Here is a 26,955-nt window from a genome sequence, read left to right as displayed (position 1 = left end):
ATTATATATTTGTCTATTGCTTTTTCTAGTAGAATTTTGAGAAGGATTTCTCTGTTGATGTTATCGAAAGCTTGTTTAAAGTCCACAAAACAACAATATAGTTCTTTATGGTCTTCCCAGCTGAGTTCTGCTAGATGCTGCAATGTGAAAATTTGGTCTATTGTTGAATAGTTTCCTCGGAAACCAGCTTGTTCTATGCCTATCATTTCTTCGTAGGTGTTTTTTAATCTATTTTGTATAATTCTTATGAATATTTTATAGGTGTGAGGGAGTAAATTGATTGGTCTGTAATTTCTGCAGTCTCTTTTGTCTCCTTTCTTGTATATTGGGATGATCTTTCCAGTTCTCCAGTCATCTGGAATCTCTCCTGTTTGTAGTATTTTATTGAACAGGGTTGTTAAATATTCTATTGATATGTTGCCTCCATATGACCACAGTTCAGTAGGGATAGTATCAATGCCTGGTGCTTTATTGTTTTTCATCTGTTTTATTGCGTATCTAACTTCTTGTAAAATTTTTGGGTGATCATTATTTTCTTCTATTGTTGGCATTGTAGTTTTGTTTCCTTGGTGGAAGATAGTCTTAAAATGGTTTGATCAGATTTTTCTTATATATTCAATATTCCTGGTTTCAGTCATCTTGTTGTTCATCATTGTTACTGCTTTTGCTGAGAATTCCTTTGTAATTTCTCTTACAGTATCATGAAAAACTTTTAGGTTGTTTTGTTGGTATGCTTCTTGGCATTTCTTAGCTTTTTCTTCTAACCATTTTTCTTTGGCTTTTTTGCATAGGTTATCAACTTTATTTTTTTAGTGATCTGTATTTTTCTCTATTCTCTTCATTGTTTTGTTGGTTTACAAATATCTTGGCCTCTCTTTTCTCTTCTATGGTAGCTATGATTTCTTGGGTTATCCACTGTTTGTTTATTTTGGGTTTGGAACCTAGAGTGTCTTTTGCAATTGATAACACTATTTCTTTTCCTTCTTCCCAGAATTTTCTACTGTTCTGTAAGATGGAGGGTTTTAATTTCAAGCACATCTGTTCTAAAAATCGACTTCTGCTTGAGCTATCTTTTAGTTTTGATGGGTTGATGTTTTCTTCTTTTCTGATATTATTTTTCCTGTTGAATTTTATCTTCACTTTGGCAGTTAATATTTCATGGTCAGTGTCAAAATCAAAACTTCTTAATGTTCGTACATTATTTACTGATCTTTTCCATTGTTTATGATGATATAGTCTATGCAGTTCTTTATATTACCATCTGGGGATATCCATGTATATTTATTATTAGGGCATTGATAGAACAATGTGTTTGTAATCATTAGATCGTTTGCTTTACAGAAGTGGAGTAATTGTTCTTCTCTGTCGTTAAGCTCTCCGTATCCAAATTTCCCCATCTAATCTTTTTTGTCTGCTGTGAACTGTCCTATTTTAGCATTAAAATCTCCCATCACTATCATGAGTTCTCTATTTTTGGGATTATCTATTTCCTGTTGTAGTTCTTCATAGAAATTTTCTATTTCTTCCTCTGAATGATTACTGTCTGGTGCATATATTTGGATTATTTTAATTGTTTGACCTTTTTCTTTTGCTTGAAGTTTGGCTGTTATTATTCTAGGAGACACTGGGTTTATTTCAATTACTGAGTGTGTAAGTTTCTTTTCAATTCGTAATGCAACTCCTTCTCTGTGTATGTTATCTTTGCTTCCTGAGAAGTACAGTCTTCCTTCTGGTAAATCCATGCATCCATCTCTGCACCAATGTGTCTCTTATAAACCTAAAATACTCCATTTCTGTCTTTTTAAATTTTCCTGGACTAATTGTAATTTTCCAGGTCGGTATAGTGATCTTATGTTGAGGGTGGCTACATGTTTAACATCCTTGGCTGACCACATTGCTGATTTCTCACCTACTCTATGTAGTCTTTGAGTAGGTGCGTCGGTTGTCCCGTACGCAGTAGCACTATCTTGGTTTGTAGACTTTCTCCTGTTCATGAAAGTTACTGGCATAATAATGTAGCCAGCTTGCCATGCCTCTGCTACATCCTTTGGTCCACGGCTCTTTATTCTTTATTCAGAGCAACCCATTTGGGTTTCCCCCATCAGGGGGACGTGCCTGGTAGGAGTGTGGTCCCCCCCCCCCCCCCCAAGGATATCAATTTAATGTGACAAAATGTAAAGTTGTGCATTTTGGGGTGAAAAGATTAGCAGCAGTATACAACACTGGTGGAACTATACTCCAGGAGATTGATGAGGCCAGGGACTTGGAAGTGTTGGTGGATAGGGAGATGAAGTTTAGGAGGCACATTGCAAAAGTGGCTAAATCAGCTCATCAACTCAATTGGTTGCTGAAAAATACTTTGACAAGCAGAGACAAGCAAGTTATTGTACCACTGTACCAAGCCTTAATAAGACCTCATCTCGACTACAGTGCCCAGATTTGGTCACCTAGGTTTCTTCTTGATGAGGAGGAGGTGGAAAGGATCCAGAGGCAAGTGACCAAGATGATATCAGGTCTATGGAATGAACCTTATGAGAACAGGTTGAAGATTTGTGGGTTGTAGAAATTAGTTGATAGACAAGGGTAGATATGGTGAGCAAGTTCAAGGCAAGGCATGATAGATACTGAGAGAATGTCGTATAGTTGTGTGGACATGATGTTTAGGGCATCCCTCAATGAGTCTAGGGACTCCCTGGAGTTGCCCGTAATAATAAAAATGGAAGTTTTTTGATTCGCTTTGGGAGCATTTCTTCATCATCAAATTCCTGCCATGTACCCTCAAGGGGTGTACAGGATATGATAGTACCACATGAAAAATTTACATCATTACTAACTTCCTATCTACAATTTTCCTCCAAATCGGTATGTAACTTGTCAAGACTCCAACATTATCATATCTTATATTTCTATTGGCAATATTCAGGCAATGACAATCAAGGAAAAGAAGGAGTAGCCATAGTATTCAACACAAAATAAGAGCCTAATCTTCTTGAATGGCAGTCAGTCTCAAGTAAAGTAATGTGGGCAAATATGAGAATGGGGAACTGGACAATGAGACTTTTTGTGCCTATGGTCCAGAGAAGGTACTACTAAGGTAGAAGTGGGGGAATTTTTTGATACTTTAGAAAAAGCAACTGACACAATGAAAAAGGAAAAGTTGGTCCTTGTTGGGAATCTAAATAGCACATGAAATGATTAGGAAATGAGTAGAGTAAGAAATGATTGTGAGACATACAAAAATATTTTGGGAAAATTTGGAGAAAAAAGCAAAGCTAATAATAATGGCAAATATCTCTTGGATTTCTGCTCAGGACATGGACTGGTTATTACTAACACCATGTTCCAACATAAAAATGTGCACAAATTCACATGGAGAGAAGAGGCAAGGAATAAGAAAAGTCTCATTGACTATCTTATTGTAGATAGTGATGTTTTCTCCCTGGTGCAGGACACCAGAATATACAGAGGATTTGAAATTGGAAGTGATCTATTTAGTCTTGAGCAGGATAAAATTGAATTTCATATTGAAAAGAATAACATGTAAGAAAGTTTTAAAGCAAATAAAAGTTGAGCAGCTCTCAGATGTGAACTGTAGACTAAAATACACAAAGATTATTGAAGAAAAAATGAAAGAGTTTGAGAACAGGAACCAAACCTTGGAGATTCAGTGGCAAGCCTTGAAGAAAGCCCTCATTGATTCAGCTAGAGAGGCATGTGGTGAAGCTGTCTGCAAGGATAGCAAAATAAGAACTACATGGTGGACACAGGAAATTAAAGAGGCAGTGAAGGAAAAGAAGAAAGCATATCAAAAGTTCCTGGCAAATAAGTCAGCATGTGCTCTTAGAGATTACAGAGACAAATGCAAGAATGCTAAACACTGTGTTAAACTAGCTAAACAAAAGTCATGGGAGGACTTTGGCAAGAATATAGAAAATAAATATCAAGAAGGTGGCAAAATATTCTGGAGGTTATTGAAGAAGCTTAGGAATGGAGGAAAGAGTGCTGTAAAAGGAGTTAGAGATGATAAAGGTGACATAAAAATGGAAGAAAAAGATATCCCGTGAAGTATGGAGTAATTACTTTGAAAAACTGCTAAATGAAACAAACAGTGATGACAGCACAGTGGTAAAAAACACTGACCAGGCTTGAATACTTGAAGACTCCAATACTTGAAGTAGAAAATGCCATCAAAGGCTTGAAATATGGAAAGACAGCAGGAGTAGATGATATTCGACCAGAAATGCTCAAGTATGGTGGAATAAAAGTCTTACAGTGGCTGCACTGCATAGTTCAGAAAGCCTGGAAGAAGGACGAATTCCCGATGATTGGAGTAGAGCTCTCATAGTACCCATATATAAAAAGGGAAATAAAACTGAATGTGAGAATCACAGAGGTATTTACCTACTAAGTGTTCCTGGCAAGATCTATGCAAGTATACATGAGAAACAATTGAGAAGAATTGTGCAAGAAAAGCTGGGTGAAGAACAAGCTGGATTGATGCCAAATAGAGGCTGTCAGGATCAGATCTTCACTTTATGACAAATAGTCAAGAAAGCATGGGAATATAACAAAGATCTGTATTTAAGTTTTGTCGGTTGGAAAAGGCATATGACAAGGTGCAAAGAGAGAAGCTATTCAATATGCTACAGTTATATGTGGTGTCAATGGGGCATTATATCAAGCAATACTTAGTCTTTATTTGAGTTGTAAGTCAGCAGTTAGAATTGAAGGAGGTACAGGAAGATGGTTTAATGTTAAATCTGGTGTGAGACAAGGATGTGCATTATCCCCTCTGTTTTTCATTATCTATATGGATCCCATTATGAAGGAAAGTGGTATTAAACATGATATCAAAATTCGAGATGTTAATGTCAGCTCTTTGCTTTATGCGGATGATGTTATACTTCTAAATAAATCCACTATAAGTTTGCACGATTCCCTGACTAAATTGAATAACTGCTGTAATAGATATGGTATGAACGTCAGCATTAAAAAGACAAAGACAATGAAAATAGGTAGAATTGTTGAAATGTGAGCTGTGTTGTGAACGGGGAACCTGTGGAACAAGTAAAACATTTCAGCTACTTAGGCACGATTTTTCCTGAAGATGGTAAATTAAATATAGAAATAGACAACAGAATCAGCAAAGCTGGTATGGTGGGAAGTCAATCGAATAAATTCATATGGAATAAGAGAGAAATTAGTCGGAACACTAAATTAGCTGTATACAAGACAGTGTTCAAACCAGTTTTAACTTATGGATCTGAGAGCTGGGTGAGAAGTAAAACACTTGACCAAAGACTAGAGCCCGCAGACATGAGAGTCCTGAGAAAGATTAGAGGCGTGAACAGATGGCATCAATGGCAATATCATATTAAAAACGAGGGTATTAGGAAAGAACTTGACATTGTCAGCATCCAGGAATGCGTTAGCAGAGCTAATCTCAGGTGGTATGGTCACTTATACAGAATGGGTGAAGAAGGATTAGCAAAAAAAGTATTCCTGCTAGGTTGGCAGCAAAACGAGTAGGCTGTGATTTTGCTTTCTTACATGGACTTTACTTTTGTTCACTTCCAGAATCCGATTCTTCAATATCACGCTTCTTTTTGAGAAATCTATTTTATTTGGGTGTATTTATCTGAAAATAAGTAATATGCACATAACATACACTTCCAACAATTTTAAAATAAGTAATATACACAACAAGAATAAACCATATTCTTGTTGCAAGAAAAACTGCTGTTAATTAACATAATAATGATGTGTTGACAAAAAGAGCGGTATATCCATAATTAAAAGGTATAATAGAGTAACTATATTTATTTTTATATCTGGACACATATTTCTCTGGAATACCACAGGGTGCACCCGGAAATCTTCTAGGGCGCACCCTTTGAGAACCATTGCATTAGACGATAGAAATATAAGATCTGATAATGTTGGAGTCTTGACAAGAAAGAGACTGATTTCAAGGGAAATTGTAGATAGGAAGTTAAAAATGATGTAATTTTTTTCATGTAGTACTATCATATTCTGTACACCCGTTGAGGGTGCATGACAGGAATTTGATGATCATGATGATATTTCTATCGTCTAAGGAACTTTGTAACGTATCAATCCACCTATATCTTGGTCTTCCTCTGGGTCATTTTCCTGCCAACCTCGCAGAGAACAGTTGTTTTGCTAATCTTTCCCTGCCCATTTTGTTTAAGTGAACAATATCACCTGAGATTAGCTATGCTAACACCTAGATGAGGACAATGTCAAGTTCTTTCCTAATATCCTCGTTTTTAATATGATATTTTCAATAATGTCATCTGTTCTTGCCTCTAATCTTTCTCAGGATTCTCATATCTGCAGCCTCTAGTCTTTGGGTCAAGTGTTTTAATGCTAAACCAGCTCTCAGATCCATAAGTTAAAAGTGGTTTGAACATTGTCTTGTATACAGCTAATTTAGTGTTCCGACTAATTTCTCTCATATTCCATATGAATTTATTCAATTCACTTCCTACACACCAGTTTTGTTCATTCTGTTGTCTATTTCCATATTTAATTTACCATATTGACTAAAAATCGTGCCTAAGTAGCTGAGATGTTTCATTTGTTCCACAGGTTCTCCGTTCACACGCAGCTGACATTTTCAACGATTCTGCCTATTTTCATTGTTTTTGTCTTCTTATTGCTGACCTTCATACCATATCTATTACAACAGTTATTCAATTTAGTCAGGGAATCTTGCAGACTTATAGCGGATTTATTTAGAAGTATAACATCATCCGCATAAAGCAAAGAGCTGACATTAACATCTCCAATTTTGATATCATGTTTAATACCACTTTCCTTCATAATGTGATCCATATAGATAATGAATAACAGAGGGGATAATGTACAACCTTGTCTCACACCAGATTTAACATTAAACCATCTTCCTGTATTTCCTTCAATTCTAACTGCTAACTTGAAACTCAAATAAAGATGAAGTATTGCTTGATATAATGCCCCCATTGACACCATATAACTGTAATGTTTTGAATAGCTTTTCTCTTGGAACTATGCCATATACCTTTTGCAGGTCTACAAAACTTAAACATAGTTCTTTGTAATATTCCCATGATTTCTCAACTATTTGTCGTAAAGTGAAAATATGATCCTGACAACTCTATTTGGCCTGAATCCAGCTCGTTCTTCACCAAGATTTTCTTCCACAATTCTTCAACCGTTTATCAACTATATGCTTGCATAAATCTTGCCAGGAACACCCAGTAGAGAAATATCTTCTTCATATTTATTTTCTATGTTCTTGCCGAAGTCTTCCCATGACTTTTTTTTAGCTAGTTTTACTGTTTAGCTTTCTTCCATTTGTCTCTGTATTCTCTAAGAGCACATACTAATTTACCAGGAACTTTTGATATGATTTCTTCTTTTCCTTCAGTGCCTCTTTAACTTCCTATGTGCACCATGGAGTTCTGACTTTTCTATTCTTGCAAACATACCACATGCCTCTCTGGCTGAATCAATCAGGGTTTTCTTCAAGGCTTGCCACTGAATCTGCAAGGTTTGGTTTCTGTTCTCAAACTCATTCATTTTTTCTTCAATAATCTTTGTGTATTTTAGTCTACAGTTCACATCTGAGAGCTGCTCAACTTTTATTCGCTTTAAAACTTTCTTACATATTATTCTTTTCAATATGACATTCAATTTTATCCTGCTCAAGTCTAAATAGTGATCACTTCCAATTTCAAATCCTCTGTACACTCTGGTGTCCTGCACAAGGGAGAAAACATCACTATCAACAACATAGTCAATGAGACTTTTCTTATTCCTTGCCTCTTCTCTCCATGTGAATTTGTGCACATTTTTATGTTGGAAGTCTGTTACTTGTCAAGACTCCAATATTATCAGATCTAATATTTCTATCATCTAAGGCACTTTGTACCGTATCAATCAACCTAGTTTTTGGTCAAGTGTTTTACTTCTGACCCAGCTCTCAGATCCATAAGTTAAAACTGGTTTGAAACTGTCTTGTAAACAGCTAATTTAGTGTTCTGACTAATTTCTCTCATATTCCATATGAATTTATTCAATTGACTTCCCACCATACCAGCTTTGCTGATTCTGTTGTCTATTTCTATATTTAATTTACTGTCTTCAGTAAAAATCGTGCCTAAGTAGCTGAAATGTTTTACTTGTTCCACAGGTTCTCCATTCACAACACAGTTGACATTTTCAATGATTCTGCCTATTTTCATTGTCTTTGTCTTTTTATTGCTGACCATCATACCATATCTATTACAACAGCTATTCAATTTAGTCAGAGAATCTTGCAGACTTGTAGCGGATTTATTTAGAAGTATAACATCATCCGCATAAAGAAAAGAGCTGACATTACCATCTCCAATTTTGATATGATGTTTAATACCACTCTCCTTCATAATGGGATCCATATAGATAACGAATAACAGAGAGATAATGTACATCCTTGTCTCACACCAGATTTAACATTATACCATCTTCCTCTACTTCCTTCAATTCTAACTGCTGACTTACAACTCAAATAAAGACAAAGTATTGCTTGATATAATGCTCCATTGACACCTTATAACTGCAGCATATTTAATAGCTTCTCTCTTGGCACCTTGTCATATGCCTTTTCCAAATCGACAAAACTTAAATACAGATCTTTGTTATATTCCCATGCTTTCTCGACTATTTGTCGTAAAGTGAAGTTCTGATCCTGACAGCCTCTATTTGGCCTGAATCCAGCTTGTTCTTCATCAAGCTTTTCTTCCACAATTCTTCTCAATGTTTTCTCAAGTATACTTGCATAGATCTTGTCAGGAACACTAAGTAATTCTCACATTCAGTTTTATTTCCTTTTTTATATATTGGTACTATGAGAGCTCTACTCCAATCATCAGGAATTTGTCCCTCTGTCCAGGCTTTCTGAACTATGCAGTGCAGCCACTATAAGACTCTTATAACACCACACTTCAGCATTTCTGGTCAAATATTATCTACTCCTGCTGCCTCTTCACATTTCAAGCCTTTGATGGCTTTTTCTACTTCAAGTATGGATATGTATTCTTCCTGACTGCATGCCTGGTCAGTGTTTTTTTACCACTGTGCTGTCATCACTGCTTGTTTCGTTTAGCAGTTTTTCAAAGTAATTACTCCATACTTCAAGGATATCTTTTTCTTCCGTTTTCATGTCACCTTTATCATCTCTAACTCCTTTTACAGCAATCCTTCCTCCATTCCTAAGCTTCTTCAATAACCTCCAGAATATTTTGCCACCTTCTTGATATTGATTTTCTATATTCTTGCCAAAGTCCTCCCACGACTTTTGCTTAGCTAGTTTTACACAGTGTTTAGCATTCTTGCATTTGTCTCTATATTCTCTAAGAGCACAAGCTGACTTATTTGACAGGAACTTTTGATATGCTTTCTTCTTTTCCTTCACTGCCTTTTTAACTTCCTCTGTCCAACAAGGAGTTCTGATTTTTTTATCCTTGCAGACAACCTCACCACATGCCTCTCTGCAGAATCAATCAATGTTTTCTTCAGAGTTTGCCACTAAATCTCCAAGGTTTGATTCCTGTTCTCAAACTCTTTCATTTTTTTCTTCAATAATCTTTATGTATTTTAGTCTACAGTTCACATCTGAGAGCTGTTCAACTTTTATTCGCTTTAAAACTTTCTTACATGTTATTCTTTTCAATATGAAATTCAATTTTATCCTGCTCAAGACTAAATAGTGATCGCTTCCAATTTCAAATCCTCTGTACACTCTGGTGTCCTGCAGCAGGGAGAAAACATCACTATCAACAATAACATAGTCAATGAGACTTTTCTTATTCCTTGCCTCTTCTCTCTATGTGAATTTGTGCACATTTTTATGTTGGAACATGGTGTTAGTAATAACCAGTCCATGTCCTGAGCAGAAATCCAACAGATATTTGCCATTATTATTAGCTTTGCTCTTTTCTCCAAATTTTCCCAAAATATTTTTGTATGTCTCACAATCATTTCCTACTCTGCTATTTAGATCCCCAACAAGGACCAACTTTTCCTTTTTCATTGTGTCAGTTGCTTTTTCTAAAGCCTCAAAAAATTCCTCCACTTCTACCTTAGTAGAACCTTCTGTGAGACCATAGGCACAAATAAGTCTCATTGTCCAGTTCCCCATTCTCATATTTGTCCACATTACTCTACTTGAGATTGACTGCCATTCAAGAAGATTAGCCTCGTATTTTGTGTTGAATACTATGGCTATTCCTTCTTTTCCTTGATTGTCATTGCCTGAATATAACATTTTGTATTTATTGCTCAGAAAGATCTCACCAGTTTTGGTCTTTTTTGTTTCAGTCATCCCTATTATGTCGATCTGGTACTTATCTAATTCCTCAGCTAGCTCCATTTCTTTGCCATTCAGGCTTCTTATGTTGATAGCACTGATCTTTAACTCTGGTGTTGTTGAGTTGGGGTTTGTTTTCAGATTTGTTCCAGTAGGTGACTTTTCGCTATTCGCCGTTTCCCTGGCAAAAATAACGGGGGCCTTGTTTAACCGGGCGACGCCTTAGCTGGCATGAAATTTTGTCATGTTGTACCATCATTTTTTATTTTTGTTTAACCAATAAGAATACAATTTGGTCGGCTAAATCCCAAATTGCCAGCCCATCCTCGTTCGTTCAGTATCTAAGTAGATACCCAACAGGGTGCACCACGAGAAGGTGAGGATTGGACATTAGGTCAGAAGCCCTGGTCGGTTCTCCGCATTCCTTTAAAGGCTATGTGGAGGTCTCCTCTCAGTTATACAGCTTTGACCCTTATGCACCCCTTATGAAAATTTGTATATTTTATGTATATTTTGTATATATAGAATTTTCAAGTTTTGCTATCTCTTTATATTAAAGATTACAAAAGGAGCAATATGAACCTTAAGTTCAGAAATAATATAAAGTCATTTGTATATTGTTATATTTTCCTTTTTTAATAGATGGGTATTATCTGAGCTCTACTCCAACCATCTGGATTTCGACCCTGTGATAAACCACTAATTATACCCTGTAGTTACTGTAAAACTTTTTATACTTCCATATTTCAGTATTTCTGGTTGAATATCATTAATACAGCTGTTTTCATGCATTTCAGCTGTTTGATGGTTTTCTAGCAAGTATTAATATATATTCTTGATTGTTCTATGCCACTGTTCTAAGACTACTTGTTTCATTTGAAAATAATTACTCCATACATCTAGCATATCTCTATTTCAGTTTGCATGTCATCTTTATCATCTGGTTCCTTTTACTGTACTTTTTCCTCTACTTCAAAGCATCTTCAACAGCCTTCAGAAAAATGTTATGAAGGACACTGAAGATCAAGAACATAAATATCTAAAAAATAAATATCTTTCTGATATTTATCTTTAAGTCTTCCCATGACTTTATTTCACCTGCTTTTACACATTGCTTTTGCTTTCTCACATTTTTCTCTGTATATTCTCTCAGAGTACATACCTATTTTGTTAGGAACGTTTAATATGCTTTCTTCTTTGCCATGACTCCTGACTTCACTATGCAATAATGGTTTATGCTTGTAAAAAAAAATTCACTACATGCTTCCTTTCTATCAATATTTTCTTTAGAGTTTGCCAATGATTTCCAAGGTTTGGTTCTTATTTTCAAACTCGTTCATTTTTTTTTTGAATATATGTATATTTCAGTCTATAGTTCACTCTGAAAGTAGTCTGACACTTTCTTTTTAAAACATTCTTGCATTCTACTCAAACTAAATGGCGATCACTTCCTATTTCAAAATTCCTTGTATGTTTGTGTCCTGAACCAGACACACTGCTTTCAACAATAACATAGAGAATGAGACATTTCTCACTTCGTGTGTCCTCCATTTGAATTTGCACACATCTTTATGCTCTAGCTTGGTATTAATAATGATCAGTCCATATCCTGAAAAGAATCAAGCAGATAGTTACCAAACAACATTAAAAGAGATAAAAAGACAGTTTGATGTACAATCAGGTGTAAGACAAAAGTGCACACTACCCACTCTTACTCATCACACATAAGGATCATATTATGAACGAAAGTAACATTAAACCTGATATGAAAACTGGGTATATGCAAGTGTTATACTCCTAAATAAATCCAGTGCAGATCCTTAAGGTTTCTTTAATTGAAAAAGTTTCCATAATCAATTTGATATGAAAATCAGCAATAAAAAGATAAAACTATAAAAATAATGACTTTTCTGTGGGGAAAGGAAACAGCTGCATTCTCAATTCCATACAGACTAGAGACCACAAATATGAGAATCCTGAGAAAGATCAGGAGCATGAATAGATGGCATCAGTGGCAATGTCATATTAAAAATGAGGATATTAGGAAAGAACTTGACATTATTAGCATCTAGAAATGTGTTAGCAGAGATAATCTCAGGTGGTATGGTCACTTAAACAGAATGGGAGAGGAAAGATTAGCAAAACAAGCATTCCCTACCAGGTTGGCAGGAAAAAGACCAGAGGAAGACCAAAATGTAGGTGGATTGATATGTTAAAAAGTGCCATAAAGACAGAAATATAAGATCTGATGATGTTTGAGTCTTGACAAGTAACAGATTGGTTTGGAGAGGAAAATTGTAAATAGGAAGTTAGTAATTTGATGATGAGAAATTAATATACTAAACCAGCAGTTCATATTACAGCCCATATCACCCTACTTTATTAGAGGTGTGAACTGGCTTGGAAAAAATTCTGTGTTGTCTCTAAAGCAGGGTTTTTGGACACACATATGTAAATAATAATAAAATTAGAAAAAAAAATCCTTAGGCCACCTACCATACTAATGTACTACTGCAGGTTTGAAACCTTTGTGTGGATGAGAGTCACAAAAACCATAGTTTTAACAGTTTTAACTTATGGATCCAAGTTAGATACAGTACAGTTGATTGAAAACTAAAGAACATAAATATGGAAAAAAAAATAAACGGTGAACAGTATTTATTAACGTATGAAAAGAGCTAATCGGGTTATATAGTCACTTAAGCAGAATGAAAGAGGGAAGATTAGCTAACCAGGCATTTAATCTGGATGGAAGGAAAACAACTCAGAGGCAGACTAAGTTCTAAGTGACTTATTTATTTATGCTTATGGCTACATGAAACTGGTAAGTGAAGAGTACAATCACAATTACCAGCAACAAATGATGAAAATCTTAACACATAAAAGTTCATTACATAAAAGGCACAACCAGCTTTCTACGTCTTTCTTTTTTCTTTTTTTTTAAATAAAGCAAAAGTAACTTGTCATAATCAAGCTATGGGCAATTATCGTCCTACTGTAACAAGTATGACAAGGCTGCATGTTCTCACAACACTTCACAACATAAATGTAGCTGTATCCTAGGTTTAATTAGAGAGTAGTTGTGTCTTGTGTGAGAAAACTTGATCCTTTAGGGGGGGGGGGGGACATTTCACATTACATCATCTTCTAACATGAGGAGTTCTGTCGATACCATGACGAGGAATATGAGAGGAGTGACTACGAGAATAAAGTCTTCGTAGTGAGACAGGACCGTGATCTTCTGTTTCCTCCATAACCACTGCCACACCAACTACAGGTCAAGGTCCAGGCTGGAAAGCCAATTCAAGGCCTCATCCGTCACTTTGTGGATGTCCTGTAGGCCACCACCATGAAATTGGCACCTTGGGCAGTCATACACAATATGAGTAATCGTCTGAGCCATGGGAGAACAATCACAATAAGGTGATCTGACAGCCCCCCCATTTATGTAGAAGGTAGCCACATCTGCCCTGACTAGTTCTGATACTGTTTATTGATGACAAAATCTTCCTAAGCAGATCAAAACCAGGCTGCAGAGCACAGGGATCTTCTACCAGGAAGCCGTTTGTTGGCAGGTTGTTGGACCAGTGTTCTCCCCATATGTCAGATACTGATGGCAGCAGAGCTGAAGAGAATTCGTCCATGGACCAGAGGGGCTTTCTAGATTTGAGGCGTAGACTAGGTGGGTTTATGAGAGTCTGATGTAGGGGCAGGAGTGGGTTGCTCACTGCTTTATTAAATTCCTTAATCGAGGTTTGTCTTCTCTGTATGTGTGATGATGGAGCAATGTTAGATAGAACAGGCAGCCAGGAGAGAGGGGTGCTTCTCACTGTCCCACTAATTGTGGGCATGATAGTTTAGCTGGGTGTCTATAATGTTAGTGTGTATGTGTACTTCTTTCCCAGACAGGGGCACAATATTCTGCTGCAGAGAATGCGAGGGCTAGTGCAGACGACCTTAGGACTTCTACACGACAACCCCAGGTTGTTCCAGCAAGCCTTGATATGATATTATTTCTGGTTTTAATTTTATTAGAGAGGTTGATGATGTGCCTTTTATAGGTTAGGCTTCTGTCCAGGCTCAACCCCAAGGTATTTTGTGTGAAGCTCGTGTTCTACCATTTTTCCACAGAAAGAAAGGTTGAGTTGTCGATTCGCCTCTGCATTGTACAGGTGGAATACTGAGGACACTGTTTTCATTGGATTTGGCTTCAAGTACCACTGCTTAAAGTACTCTTCCATGGTGTTCAGGTCTGTATTTAAGGTTGATTCTAGGTTGGTAAAGGAGGGGGATTGCTGCAAGATCGCTAGGTCATCGGCATACATATACTTGTTTGATCTGGTATGAGGTAGATCATACACGTAGATGTTAAAAAGTATAGGGGATAACACAGAGCCCTGAGGAAGACCGTTGTGAAGGAATCTGGACCTGCTCTTTTTTTCTGCCAATAATGACCTGGATCTTTCTGTTGGAGAGAATAGAATCAAAAAGTTGGAAAGTTTTTTTACACTTTATAATATTTCCTAGTTTTCGGAGGAGGCCCCTGATCCAGACAGTGTCATAAGTAGATGCTAGGTCAATGAAAGTGGCTCCAGATTTAAATTTCTTCTGGAAGCCTGCTTCAATTTGAGTTGTCAGGGCCAGGACCTGGTCACAGCAACTTCTTCCTGGTCTGAAGCCAGCTTGTTCAGTTGGGAGTGCTCTTTTGATGAGTGGTGAAATTCTTTTAAGGAGAATTCTTTCAAAGAGCTTAAAGGTGGTGCAAAGCAAGGAGATGGGTCGCAGGTTTTTCACATCATTTGGATCTTTCCCTGGTTTGGGAATTATTTTGGCTTCCTGCCACAACTTTGGTAGTTTACCAGTCATGATTATTTCTAAGTGACTGAAAAAACAGTATAGGATTTCTGGCAAAATAACAGATTAGTCTGGAAAAAACTGTGGAAGTTAGTAACAATGTAAATTTAATCTCTTTGTACTATTATTATTATAGTATCCTTTACTAATTATCCAAATATTGATTGAAAAGCAGTAAAATCTCATGAGAAGGATGAAACTGAATTCATTAAGTTGTTGCAAGACAACTTCCTCAAACAGCATGTGAGAGAAGGAATCAATATCAAAGAGAGAGTTAGATTTGATTATAGTGTGAGAGGATGTTTCAGTTAAAGATGTAATTATTCTGCCTCTGGTAAGTGAGAGTGATCATGCAGTACTCACTTGGAAAATGGTTAAATTTATGAATGTTCCATTCAGAACAGTTTACACACTGAACTACAAAGCAGGAAATTATGACCAACTGAGGAGTATAATGGATTCAGTGCAGTAGTACTGACTGTATCAAATATTATCAAAGATAAACCTCCAGGGAGTCATCGAGGGAGGCCACATACTACACACACCGGCTATCATACTTATTCTTAAATTCATTCACAATGCTTGCACTCACAACATCAAATGGGAATCCATTCCAATCATGCACCACCCTATGAGAGAAAAATCTAGCCCTCACCTCCATTCTCAGCTTCCAAGGACGCCCTCTAGTCCTTTTCCCAACCTACATAAATTGAAAAATTCCATCAACTGAAATCCTATATGACCTTTCAGAAGTTTGTAAGTCTCAATCATATCATCCCTCTTTCTACTGTTTGCTAGTGTCTGCAGTCTACAAATTCTCAATCTGTCTTCATAATCAGTATTCCACAATCCTGATAACATTTTTAATACTCTCCTTTGCACTCTCTCCACTATATCAAACAATGGAAACCAGAATAGCAAAAGTGAGACTTATCGAGAACTTGTAAAGAGGCAAAATGACATCCTTTTCTTTACAATTGAATGTTCATTTCAGCATTGCAATTATTTTTTGAGTTGTATTTGCAATCTTTGCACATGACCCCTGAACTTCATCCCTAACCTCATCAGTTTCTTCTAGCATAATCCCACTAATATAATACGATACTGGATTTCTAATCACACATAAGTGAATGACTTTACATTTATTGACATTGGAGTCAGTTCAATTTTCCCATGGCCACAAGCCCAGCCTATTGAAATCATTCTGCAAATAGTGTATATTAGCAGTATTCCTGATTATCAAACCTATCTTTGCATCATCAGCAAATAGCTGTATGTTGCTTGTCAAATCCTTCCCAATATCATTAATGTACAGATTGAATAATAGTGGAATGATCCTTGTGGTACATCACTGGTTATCTTAAATCCTGCAGATTCACATCCCCCCCGTATACCACTTTTTGATATCTGTCAGTCAGCCATCCTCTTATCCGTGCTAATATTCTATAACCCAAACCCATATTCTCCAATTCATGCAACAGTCTTTTCGTGCTGTATTCTGGCAAAAGCCTTATCAAAATCCAAAAGTATCATGGTGTATCCATTCCCCTTGTCTAGTTCAATAGTACAGAATGTGAGCAAGTTGCTAAAACATGACCTTCCCTCAGTAAACCCATGTTGTTCATTGCAACGTAGAGATTCACCATCAGTGTCAACCCATTTCTGAATGCAGGCCCTAACCAATTTTTCCAAAATCTTCACTACCACTCCCGAGATACTAATTGGTTGATAGTTGGATACATCAGGTCTTTGCACCACTCTTGTGCAATGGAATTACCATACATTCCTTCCATTTCTGCAAAATCTTCCCTGTTCTGAGACTCATTAAATATCCTGGTCAAAGGAATGGCCAGTTCAGCTGAACCTTCTTTTAGCACACGTGCTGATATTCCATCAGTCCCTATTGCTGAATTCTTATTCAGTTTGTGCAACAGCTCTAATACCTCGGCCTCACACACCAGCGTTTCTTCATATAGTGAAGAGGTAACAGTGAGCTCAATGTTGCATTCACCAGGTTGATAGCTTTTAACAAAATGGGCACTCATTAACTGAACAACCTCTTCTGCATCTGAAACCCTCACGGCATCTAGATTTAGAAGTTATTCTTTCATATTCATTATCCTTTCTTTTAGTGTCACATGGCGATCAGCATTCATTTTTGAAATTATGGATTCAACAACCATGTTAAAATAACTCTTTTTATTATCCTGATGTTTCAATCTTGATATCAAGATCATCATCTAGAGCATACATAAATTTCTGATAATGCCCTGAACACCTTACATAGAATTGACTGGAAAAGCACTAGTTGTCTACATCACACCAAAACATGGTATGAACGCAAATTTAAGAAAGCTTGTGAGATCGTTATCAACCACCCCAATCTAAATAATAAAAACGGTCTATCGTCCCACGAATCCTTCCTCTCTAAGAACAACTATAAACAGGACTGTAGAAAATCCAGGATACTAAATCTAAAATAACAGCTTTAATACTAAAAAATAGGACATCACAGTTAAAGAAAAAAATCTATAAGAAAGAATGTTTATTCATGTAATCATAAATTAAATCTAGCTTGATGTAATTTTTTTTTTTTTTCCCCGCTAGAGGTCATGCCAGTGAGTAGCATGTGATCAAATCATTGTTTCTCTAGCTTACGGTTTGAAATGTAACGTAGCTTGTCTTGTATATTTATGTATGCTCCAGATGATGATCTTGATAGAAACGTTGGGAAAATAAAGTTATTTTAACACGATTGTAGAATCCATAATTTTAAAAAATGAATTTCATATTCATTCTTTCTTTTATTTGCAGCATATCGATAGAATTTTTGTGGGTTGTCTTTAGCACGCAGAGCCAGTTTCTTTTCATATTCAGACTTTGCTTTCCATACAACAGTTGTGACTATTCTAGCCTGCTGCTTATAATTTCCATAACAGACTATACCGTGTGCATAATTCTTATCACATGGTATGCCTTCTACATCATCCTTTTCATATAAATCTGTTGCTTAATAAGATTACACATCCATTTGACTCTTACCTATTTATTCTTCAAACTCTTGGGACACATTCTGATATCACATAATTTAAGCATTGTTTATATGCTTCCCATGTGCTCTGTCAATATTCTTACCATCCAGCAACTGATCTCATTCCACTGAACTCAGGATACTCCTCAGTTAGTCTTCATAATTTCCTGCTTTGTAGTTCAGAATGTAACCGTTTCAGAATGGAACATTCATAAAGTTAGTCACTTCCCAAGTGAGTACAGCATGATCACTGTCACCAACTGGAGGCAGAATAGTTACGTATTTAACTGAAATGCCCTTTGACACTATAATCAAATCTAACACTCATTGACCTTGAGTTATTCTCTCACATGCTGCTTGAGGAAGTTGTCCCACAACAGCTCAATATTCATTTTCATTCTCATGAGATTCCAATGCTACCCCCAATCAATATTTGGATAATTAAAGTCTCCCATTATGATTACTCTTTTTGCTCTCATCTTCTCTATTTGGTGATGCATTTCTTCATCACTAGCAACCGATTCACCAGGTCTGTAACAACACCTCACTATGTAATTGATCTTAGATTCCACCTCACACCAGATGGCTTCAAACTCGCTGTCACATGAATATTGTTAGTAGTAATAGAACAACAATCTGTCTCAACTCTAATTGGATTCAAGTCATCCGATATCATTAGCAGCATGCCCCCTCCTCTTCTATCCTTCCTAAAAATACTGTACCCTTGACACTCAATTCCAGTTAGTAGGTCTGATTCTGATAGCCAGGTCTCACTAATACCTACAATCTGAGGTCGCAACATATTGACTAAGGCAACAAATTCTACCCCTTTGTTTCTGATACTCCTAACATTTGTGTACAGGCATAATAATCTACCTGCATGTTCTTTTGAATACTCTTGCCTGCAGGCTGCATGACATAGTTGGACAACTTGCAGATCTCTATTCTTCTCTAATGCCTTATACATGTAGACATCTTTGCACACATTTGATGGGCCCAAACCGGATGAACACAAAGCCGAAATTGTTCTCTCCTCGTCAATATTTCCATGACAAAGCCCATTCCCATCATTAACACAGTTACATAACATTGTCTCACTTACATTCACATCATTCCTCCCTTAATAATTCAGTTTCCCTGACTCTGTGTTAGGTCTCTTAACAGTTATTAGTTTTTCAAGACTCCCGATACCAAACGTCTCTCTTATACGAATCCAATATTTCATCAAATTCACTCCACACTTCCAAAATCTTGCATCTATTCCTTCTACACAGCCTAGGCATCGAATTGTTTGCCATCATAGCCCTTCTTAATTCATTTTTATCATGGCGAGGTAATATACTGACAATTTTCACTTTCTCACTCTCGCCTCTTCCAACAACCCTTTTATTCCTCCCTATCCCTTCTCTCTCTATCTTTCCAGTAAAAACAGTTTCCACATTTAGCTACTTTCAGATAGCAGTGTCCAAAACCTTTATGAAACCACTTACAAAAATGATTATTTTATAATGTTACCTTGTGCTGTGTGCTCTTTAAGTTAGTCAATATTTGTAACTTTCTTAAAAATAATTAAAATTTTACTATTAAACATTCGTAAACATTTGCAATTTTTTTTGTTGTTGTATACACATTCAGTTCTGAGTATTAATTGATGTTTTAACTGAGTTTCTATGTCATAATGAATGTGTAATGTTAGATCATTTGTAGATTTAAGAGTTAAGAAAAAAAAGTCAATCTATGAAAGGCTGGAAACCTTATGTGGACAGACTTCATATAAAAAATGTTTATCTGCATAATTGTTTCCATAATCAATATGATTAATAATAAATAGTATTTCATAATGATGATGATTATTTTTACTGTATTTTTTTTTTATTAAACAGAGGTCCTTCTAGCCTTGTGGCAACACTTCTGGTAGTATCCTGCTAAACTGCCAGAAGGACCATCATGGGTTTGATCCTAGTTGATGACTAGAGCAGTGTTTCTAAAATTTAACAAACTATTATTAAACGTGTCTATCAGTAAGAAAATAATTATAAATTTGATTTTACAAAACATAATACTAAATTTAAGTTCAAGCGTATCATTAAATTTTATGGCCAAAACTAATTTTTGCAATTTTCAAAACTAATTACAGTAAGGCCTTTAAGAACATTGACCCGAATAGGCTGCCCGTAATCTGGAAATCCAATACCAAGGCTTGGGTTACACGTGTGCTGTTCTCAGACTGGTTCAATAACCACTTCATTCCCCAGGTGAAGGAATATTGTGCCAAGAAAGGAATCCCGTTTAAAGTGCTTCTCCTCCTGAACAATGCCCCCAGCCACCTGGAAGAGTTGGATGACTTTCATTCTGACGTAAAAGTTGTTTACCTGCCTCCTGGAACCACCGCACTGTTGCAACCCATGGATCAAGGCGATATTGTGACTTTCGAAGCCTACTATCTGCAGCATATGTTTTCCCAAGCAATCAAGGTCATTGATAGTGGTGAGGGCATTACGTGATTTATGGAAGAATTATAATATCCTTGACGCTATCAAAAACATCGGCGTGGCATGGGACGAAGTCAAGCGGACAACAATGAACGCTGTGTGGAAGAAACGGTGCAAAATCATTTAAAGGAAGGAGAGCAGACAATGACTGAGTCGTTGAGTTGACACAAGAATTACAGCAAGCAATGGAGACGTGTGTGCAACTGGCAGAGCAATTAGAGCTGGAAGTGGATAATGTTGACGTTAGCAAGCTTCTTTTGAGTCACGATGAAGAGCTTACTAATGATGACCTTATTCAATTGGAGGCATTCCAAAATTCCGAAAAAAATACTATGCCGATTGAACCACCAACTCCAGACATTAAGAAATTTACAACAATGGATCCTACTTCGTCTCAATCTGTACTTTGGATCCGACTTGTTAGTTGCTACGATGTTCTTAAACAAAAAATAGATGCTAGTCGATTTCTAATACAAATATAGAGAAAATTTATATTTATTGACTGCGCCACTCTATATCTGAATTAGTTCAAGAATTGAAGAAAAATCAACCCTCAACTATTTCTCCTTAATATGTTATTAATATATATATACAGGGTGTTCGGGATAAATTTGACATATTTATAATTAATTATATTTTTCCGTAAGTTACATGTATTAACACACACTTCTCTTCATTTAAAAGTTTGGACCCTTCTTCATTCATATACAAGATGTCAGAAAGGATGGATAGCTGGAACCCACCTGAATCATGGAAGAGAATAACTTGTATCATGATGATTCGTGCCCGCCATCAAAATAAGGATATTACGACTGCTGCCCAATGCTCCCTGAATACAGTAAAAACAATCAGGCATGAACTAGAGACTTGCAATGGTGACTACGAGGATGTAGCAAGAAGAAAGATCCCTAGCAGACGATCTGATTGCGTTCGTACAGCAGAATTCCTCGCAAATCTGCAGGAACAGGTGTTGAAGAACCCTGGCATTGGAATTCGGGCTTTGTTCGTGGAGTTGCTAACTGTAGTCAAGCCCTGGATAACAAGGGTAGCCAATGGTAGGCCGTATGTATGGCAGCAGGATTCGGCCCCTTGCCACACCTCTGGGAAAAGTCAAAAATGGTTGTCTGAAAATTTCTACGACTTCACCAGTCCAAATGTTTGGCCTCCAAACTCCCCAGACCTTAACCCCATGGATTATTTTGTATGGGGCGCAGTTGAAAAAGACACCAATCGCACTTCCAGTAATACAAAAGCCCAGTTAATGGATAAAATTAAAACAGTTTTTGCGGCCCTTCCCAGGGAGACTGTAGCATCAGCTTGTTCGAGGTTCCGAAGCAGAATTGAAGCTGTGATCGATGCTAATGGTGGTTATTTTGAGTAAATCTTGTTGATAGTATTGTAATTAACTCTGCCTGTAATGTTTTTTTGTCAATTCATTAAATTTAATAGATACAAAGAAGATTTTCTTTTTCCTTACGAAACTGTCAAATTTATCCCGAACACCCTGTATATACAGGCTGAGTATATTTGACTTACTTAATTCACCGCTTTGGTTTGAATATTTTATGAATGGTGCAGTAAAAGAGATTTAGGCAAAATACAACTTTTGATTAACAAAATAAACATTTAATTTTAAAATCACAAGTTTTACACTTAAGTTTAAATCAGTAATTAAGATATCACAAACATTTTAGCTTCTCTGATAAGTACAATCATACAAACTCAGACAATGGTAAATCCGTCATCTCTAGTACAGTCTTCTTGCAGTTCCTTAAGTTCCAAATACAATAAAATTTGCAGTAACACACCTCTTCACAAACAAACACTTTTAATTTTACACTTCAGTTAATTCTCACCAATAGTTACTGTTAGTATAAGGAAATTCTAGGATGAAACTCTCACACTTTTCTGCATAGGAATATTAACGGTTGGAATAATCTTACCGATTATCTTTTTTCTTCACCTACTCTTATACGTAAACACTTTTTATAACTGTAAACACTTAAACAGTATACGGCACTTGTTAAAATAATTCTTCTAAGCAATAACTGAATTAATCATCGGTCACAATACATATAAACAAACGTTGTTGCATAAAGTACTACTGATCACTCATGAAATAGGGCAACACACAATAATTCCTTAACTTGAGGTTTTATATGCACAGTTGTTCCCTCTTCCAGCATTCAATTAATTCTTTAGACACTACAATTCTAAACACAGCTAACGGTAAACTTCAATTTTACAGCCTTTGCTATTCTCTAGTTACTCAATGCTTTATTTCAAGATTCTGTGTGTCCTTGATAGGTCGGCCCTGAAATTATATCTCAATTCAAGTATCACTAGTCTAATTAATAGTCTCTCAGCTGTTTTCTATAGCTATAATTGTTATTCTACAACTTATTAGCTAACTGCTTCTCGACTAGTAGACTTTATTAGCTGCTTGAGTGACTTGCCGACTTGCTATTATCGTACTGTAATTCCCGAATGCTCCGATTCCAACCCTCTCCTTTCTCTCTCTAATCTATCTCTCTTAATTCATTAATAATTTCAGCGTTCATCGCTTATATATCCGTTCTTCCTGCCTAAATTATTCTCATGATTTCTTTCTAAAACTCTTTTCAATAAACCTTCTCCTCACGTGGTGTTCCAAAACGTGCTCGCTCACTTACATATGTCTCCATGACAACCAAACAAAATATAATAAAATTGAGGTATTGCATAACGCTAAACTTCTACAAACAGGAATAAATAGAGAATATTTACATTTCAATTAATGCACAGTTAAATTATCAAATACAAACTCTTATAATATTAAGATAGTAATAATTAAAATAGCTTAATATTTAATACAGTCTTTTCATTATTAATACATATATCTTTGATTAAATAATTAGATATTAGACAAAATTAAAGTAGTTATATGAATATTAAATTGTAAAATAAGTTGTTTACATTAAATAATATTTACAAGTCTAGCCTTTGTGATGGAAGATCATGTTGGATTCTGTAGCAAATAATAATTACTCCAATCTCTATATATTCAGAATCCAACACTATGCCGATTGAACTGCCAACTCCAGATGTTAAGAAATTTATAACAATGGAACTAGCCAAGGCGTTTAACCTGATAGACATGGTACTAGCAAAATTAGAATTGATGGATCTGAACACCGAGTGGTTCGAGAATGTTAGACGCCATATCCATTCCGATATGTCTAGCTACAAGGCCATCTACGATGACAAAAAGCGTGTGACCACACAATCTACTGTAGACATGTTTGTGAGATGCCGCTCACAATAACGTCAAGATAACAACTCAGACGACCCCGACTACGCTCAGCCTTCAACATCGAGAGGAGTAGAAGTTACCAGAGAACAGCATTTCTCTTCACAACCAACCACCACCAGCGCCGACTCTCCCACTACAGAGCTAAATTAGATGTCACAAGACATTTTTTTATTTGAAAAGTGTTATTTCAGTTTGTTTTTATATTCTTTTATATATTTTTCATACTTTTATAGTTTATATCCAAGTAAATACTGCTGCATGATATTTCATTTATAAAATAATACTGTGTAAATAATATACTGTACATATCTGTATATATACATACATATAATAATAATAAATATTGCAGTTTCTTACGAAGTTACACTTAAGCAATTTATAAATTTGACTTTGACTTACGTAAAATTCAAGTTACGTAAAGGTTTATGGAACGCATTACTTACGTAACTCGGGGGGGGGGGGGTTACTGTACTACGAAAGTGAAGTTGTTTTTTTTTGTATCTACTGACAGAAAATTTTGCAATGGCTGATTTGTGCCTAAATATTTTTACTTCAGAAATTACTAGAACAAGCCTTACTTTAATATACTTCAAACATTCTTTGAATCCTGATGCAAGCTGAGTAACTACATCTTTATGGTCATCAAGCAGTCTACGCAGCATTTCACTATAACGTTTTTCAGTTTCAAAGTCTACAATCTATATAAATAAAATAAAATACACTTAGGAGAAAAAACAGAACCATGAAACTTTAATAATTTAAAATACATAAAATGTACCAACTTTTTGTACTCACTTCCTATACAACCTCTAATACTACATTTGATGACAAAATGAGTTTTGCATATGGTGTCACTAAATTATATTTTATGATGATTACCTGCATTTGAAAAGTTCACAACCCAATGACAAACCAAAATTGTGCAATTTTATTTTGAAAATCATCATTCAATTGTTCTAATGCAGAGAATAAATAATTTCTCAAAGATCTGCAATTAACTGACCATCATGTTCTCCAGATATGATGGCTCCCAACTTAATCCTATGGGGGTTATCTGAAGGAAATTCTGTATGAGAACAAGCCCCAGGCAATCCAAAGCTGAAGGAGAACATTCATGCAGAAATTAGGGGTGCTGCAGTGAGAAACAATAGCAGCTGTCATGGAACATGCCATAGAAAGGGCCTATCTTTGTGAAGCCAAAAATGGAAGACATTTGTTATTTGATTTTTTACAACTAATAAAAAAAAAATCTCCAGGTTCTGTATTTCATTATAACAGAAAAAAATAAGAATAAACATAATTAATAAATAAAAAAGTTAATAAATGTTTAAACCCCTTCGTGACTGTTCATTTGCCAGCCACTACTCTTTCACAGTTCAACTTTAACCCAAATCACAGAACATTTTTCTAGATGGACTAGAAAGTAGAAAGTCAAACAAGGCTGTTTGACTTTCTACTTTCTAGCTTTTCCAGTTCATTATGAAACTAGGGTAAACAGTGAAAGTTAGCTAGTAGAATAGGCAACACAACATCAGCACAATTAAACAACAGGAGCTAATGAAATAAGAAGCATCAATGGTAAAGAGGTGTACCTCACAAATGAAATAAACAATGTCAACATAAATTGGACATGACTAAATTAGGTGAGCTCCTAAATAACTACAAGCTGTTACATTCAGACAATGGTGATCAGAAAAAGGAAGTGGTTATAGTATAGTGAAGCCGAAAATGGAAGGTATTTATGTGATTTGGTTTTTTACAACTAATAAAAAAAATCTCCAGGTTCTGTATTTCATTATAACAGAAAAAAATAACAATAAATATAATTAATAAATAAAAAAGTTAATAAATGTTTAAACCCCTTTGTGACCGTTCGTTTGCCAGCCACTACTCCTTCAACAGTTCAACTTTAACCCAAATCACAGAACACTTTTCTTTTGAATGATTCCTTTTACTGATTTATTTTGGAACAATCTCATGCAAGAATACAGTATTAAATCATCCAACTCAATGCCAACAAATTTATTCTTTCTCAATTATCTACTCATACACCACAGTGCACTATAGGTTTAACAAATGTGTGGAATTATCATACAAACCAGATAGAGACTCATCATTTCTTGAAATACACTATAGACCCATCATAATACCATAGCATATACCATGTTGCAAAACAAAAGTACAATACAGAATTAATGAAAGAATTATGTGTCAGCGATTACCCATACTAGTGATTCACAGTATAACACCAGAGGAGTGAAATAGTTAAGCCATTTATATCATACTGGTTTTCAACCAGCATCTTCAAAATACACAACACACACACACGCGCGCGCGCGCGCGCGCACACACACACACACACACACATATATATATATATATATGAAAGAATGATCATTAACTTGGTTAAGATATATATTTTTTAAAAAGAATTGAATGACTAGAACCAAGATTTAAGTAAAAAGGTTTTAATATAAAAAGACGACTAGTTACGGCTTGTAACAGCCTTCATCAGGTAACATTATAAAAGAAAGAAAAAACACTAAAACACTGAAGCTTAAATAAACTATGAACATTATAGAGAGTCTCTATACATAATTGACATTAAATCGTTGTGGTTGTATTTAAAGCTGTTCTTTCATTTGTTGTACTGTTGGGAAAGTATGTGCTAGTTGCATCTCGTGAACGCCAGTACATGATTACAGCTGAATGACTATCTGGGAGGTTGTAGCTCAAGTTATTATTTAGATGAACAGGATTGAAGTTGATTTCCCTAGATTCCACGATTTTTCTCTCTAGTTCATCATTGCAAAAGAAGATGTTAGTAGATTTTTCCTAGCAGACTTTGAGACTTTGGCTTTCATCATTAGGATTAGCCGAGAAAAGTATATGACTTGATAATGCACTGGCTCGCTGTCTCTTGTAAGTAATG

The 26,955-nt window shown here is 35.8% G+C and overlaps 1 protein-coding gene across 5 annotated transcripts in view; it reads right to left on the bottom strand.

Moving 5' to 3' along the window:
• The window catches only part of LOC150107839 (branched-chain alpha-ketoacid dehydrogenase kinase-like), a 309,936-nt gene that overhangs the window by 144,796 nt on the left and 138,185 nt on the right, over positions 1–26,955 (bottom strand). For all 5 annotated transcript variants that reach the window (XM_090392088.1, XM_090392087.1, XM_090392090.1 and 2 more), the window contains one exon: positions 24,602–24,721. In XM_090392088.1, the coding sequence (XP_090248214.1) occupies positions 24,602–24,721 (120 nt within the window). The remainder of the gene's footprint in view (positions 1–24,601; positions 24,722–26,955) is intronic.

Source organism: Typopeltis vanoorti, chromosome 4 (genome assembly GCF_054136105.1).
Source record: "Typopeltis vanoorti isolate ZY-2024b chromosome 4, IOZ_Tvanoo_1.0, whole genome shotgun sequence".
Taxonomy (NCBI): Eukaryota; Metazoa; Arthropoda; class Arachnida; order Uropygi; family Thelyphonidae; genus Typopeltis; species Typopeltis vanoorti.
This window is presented reverse-complemented; position numbering and strand designations above follow the sequence as displayed.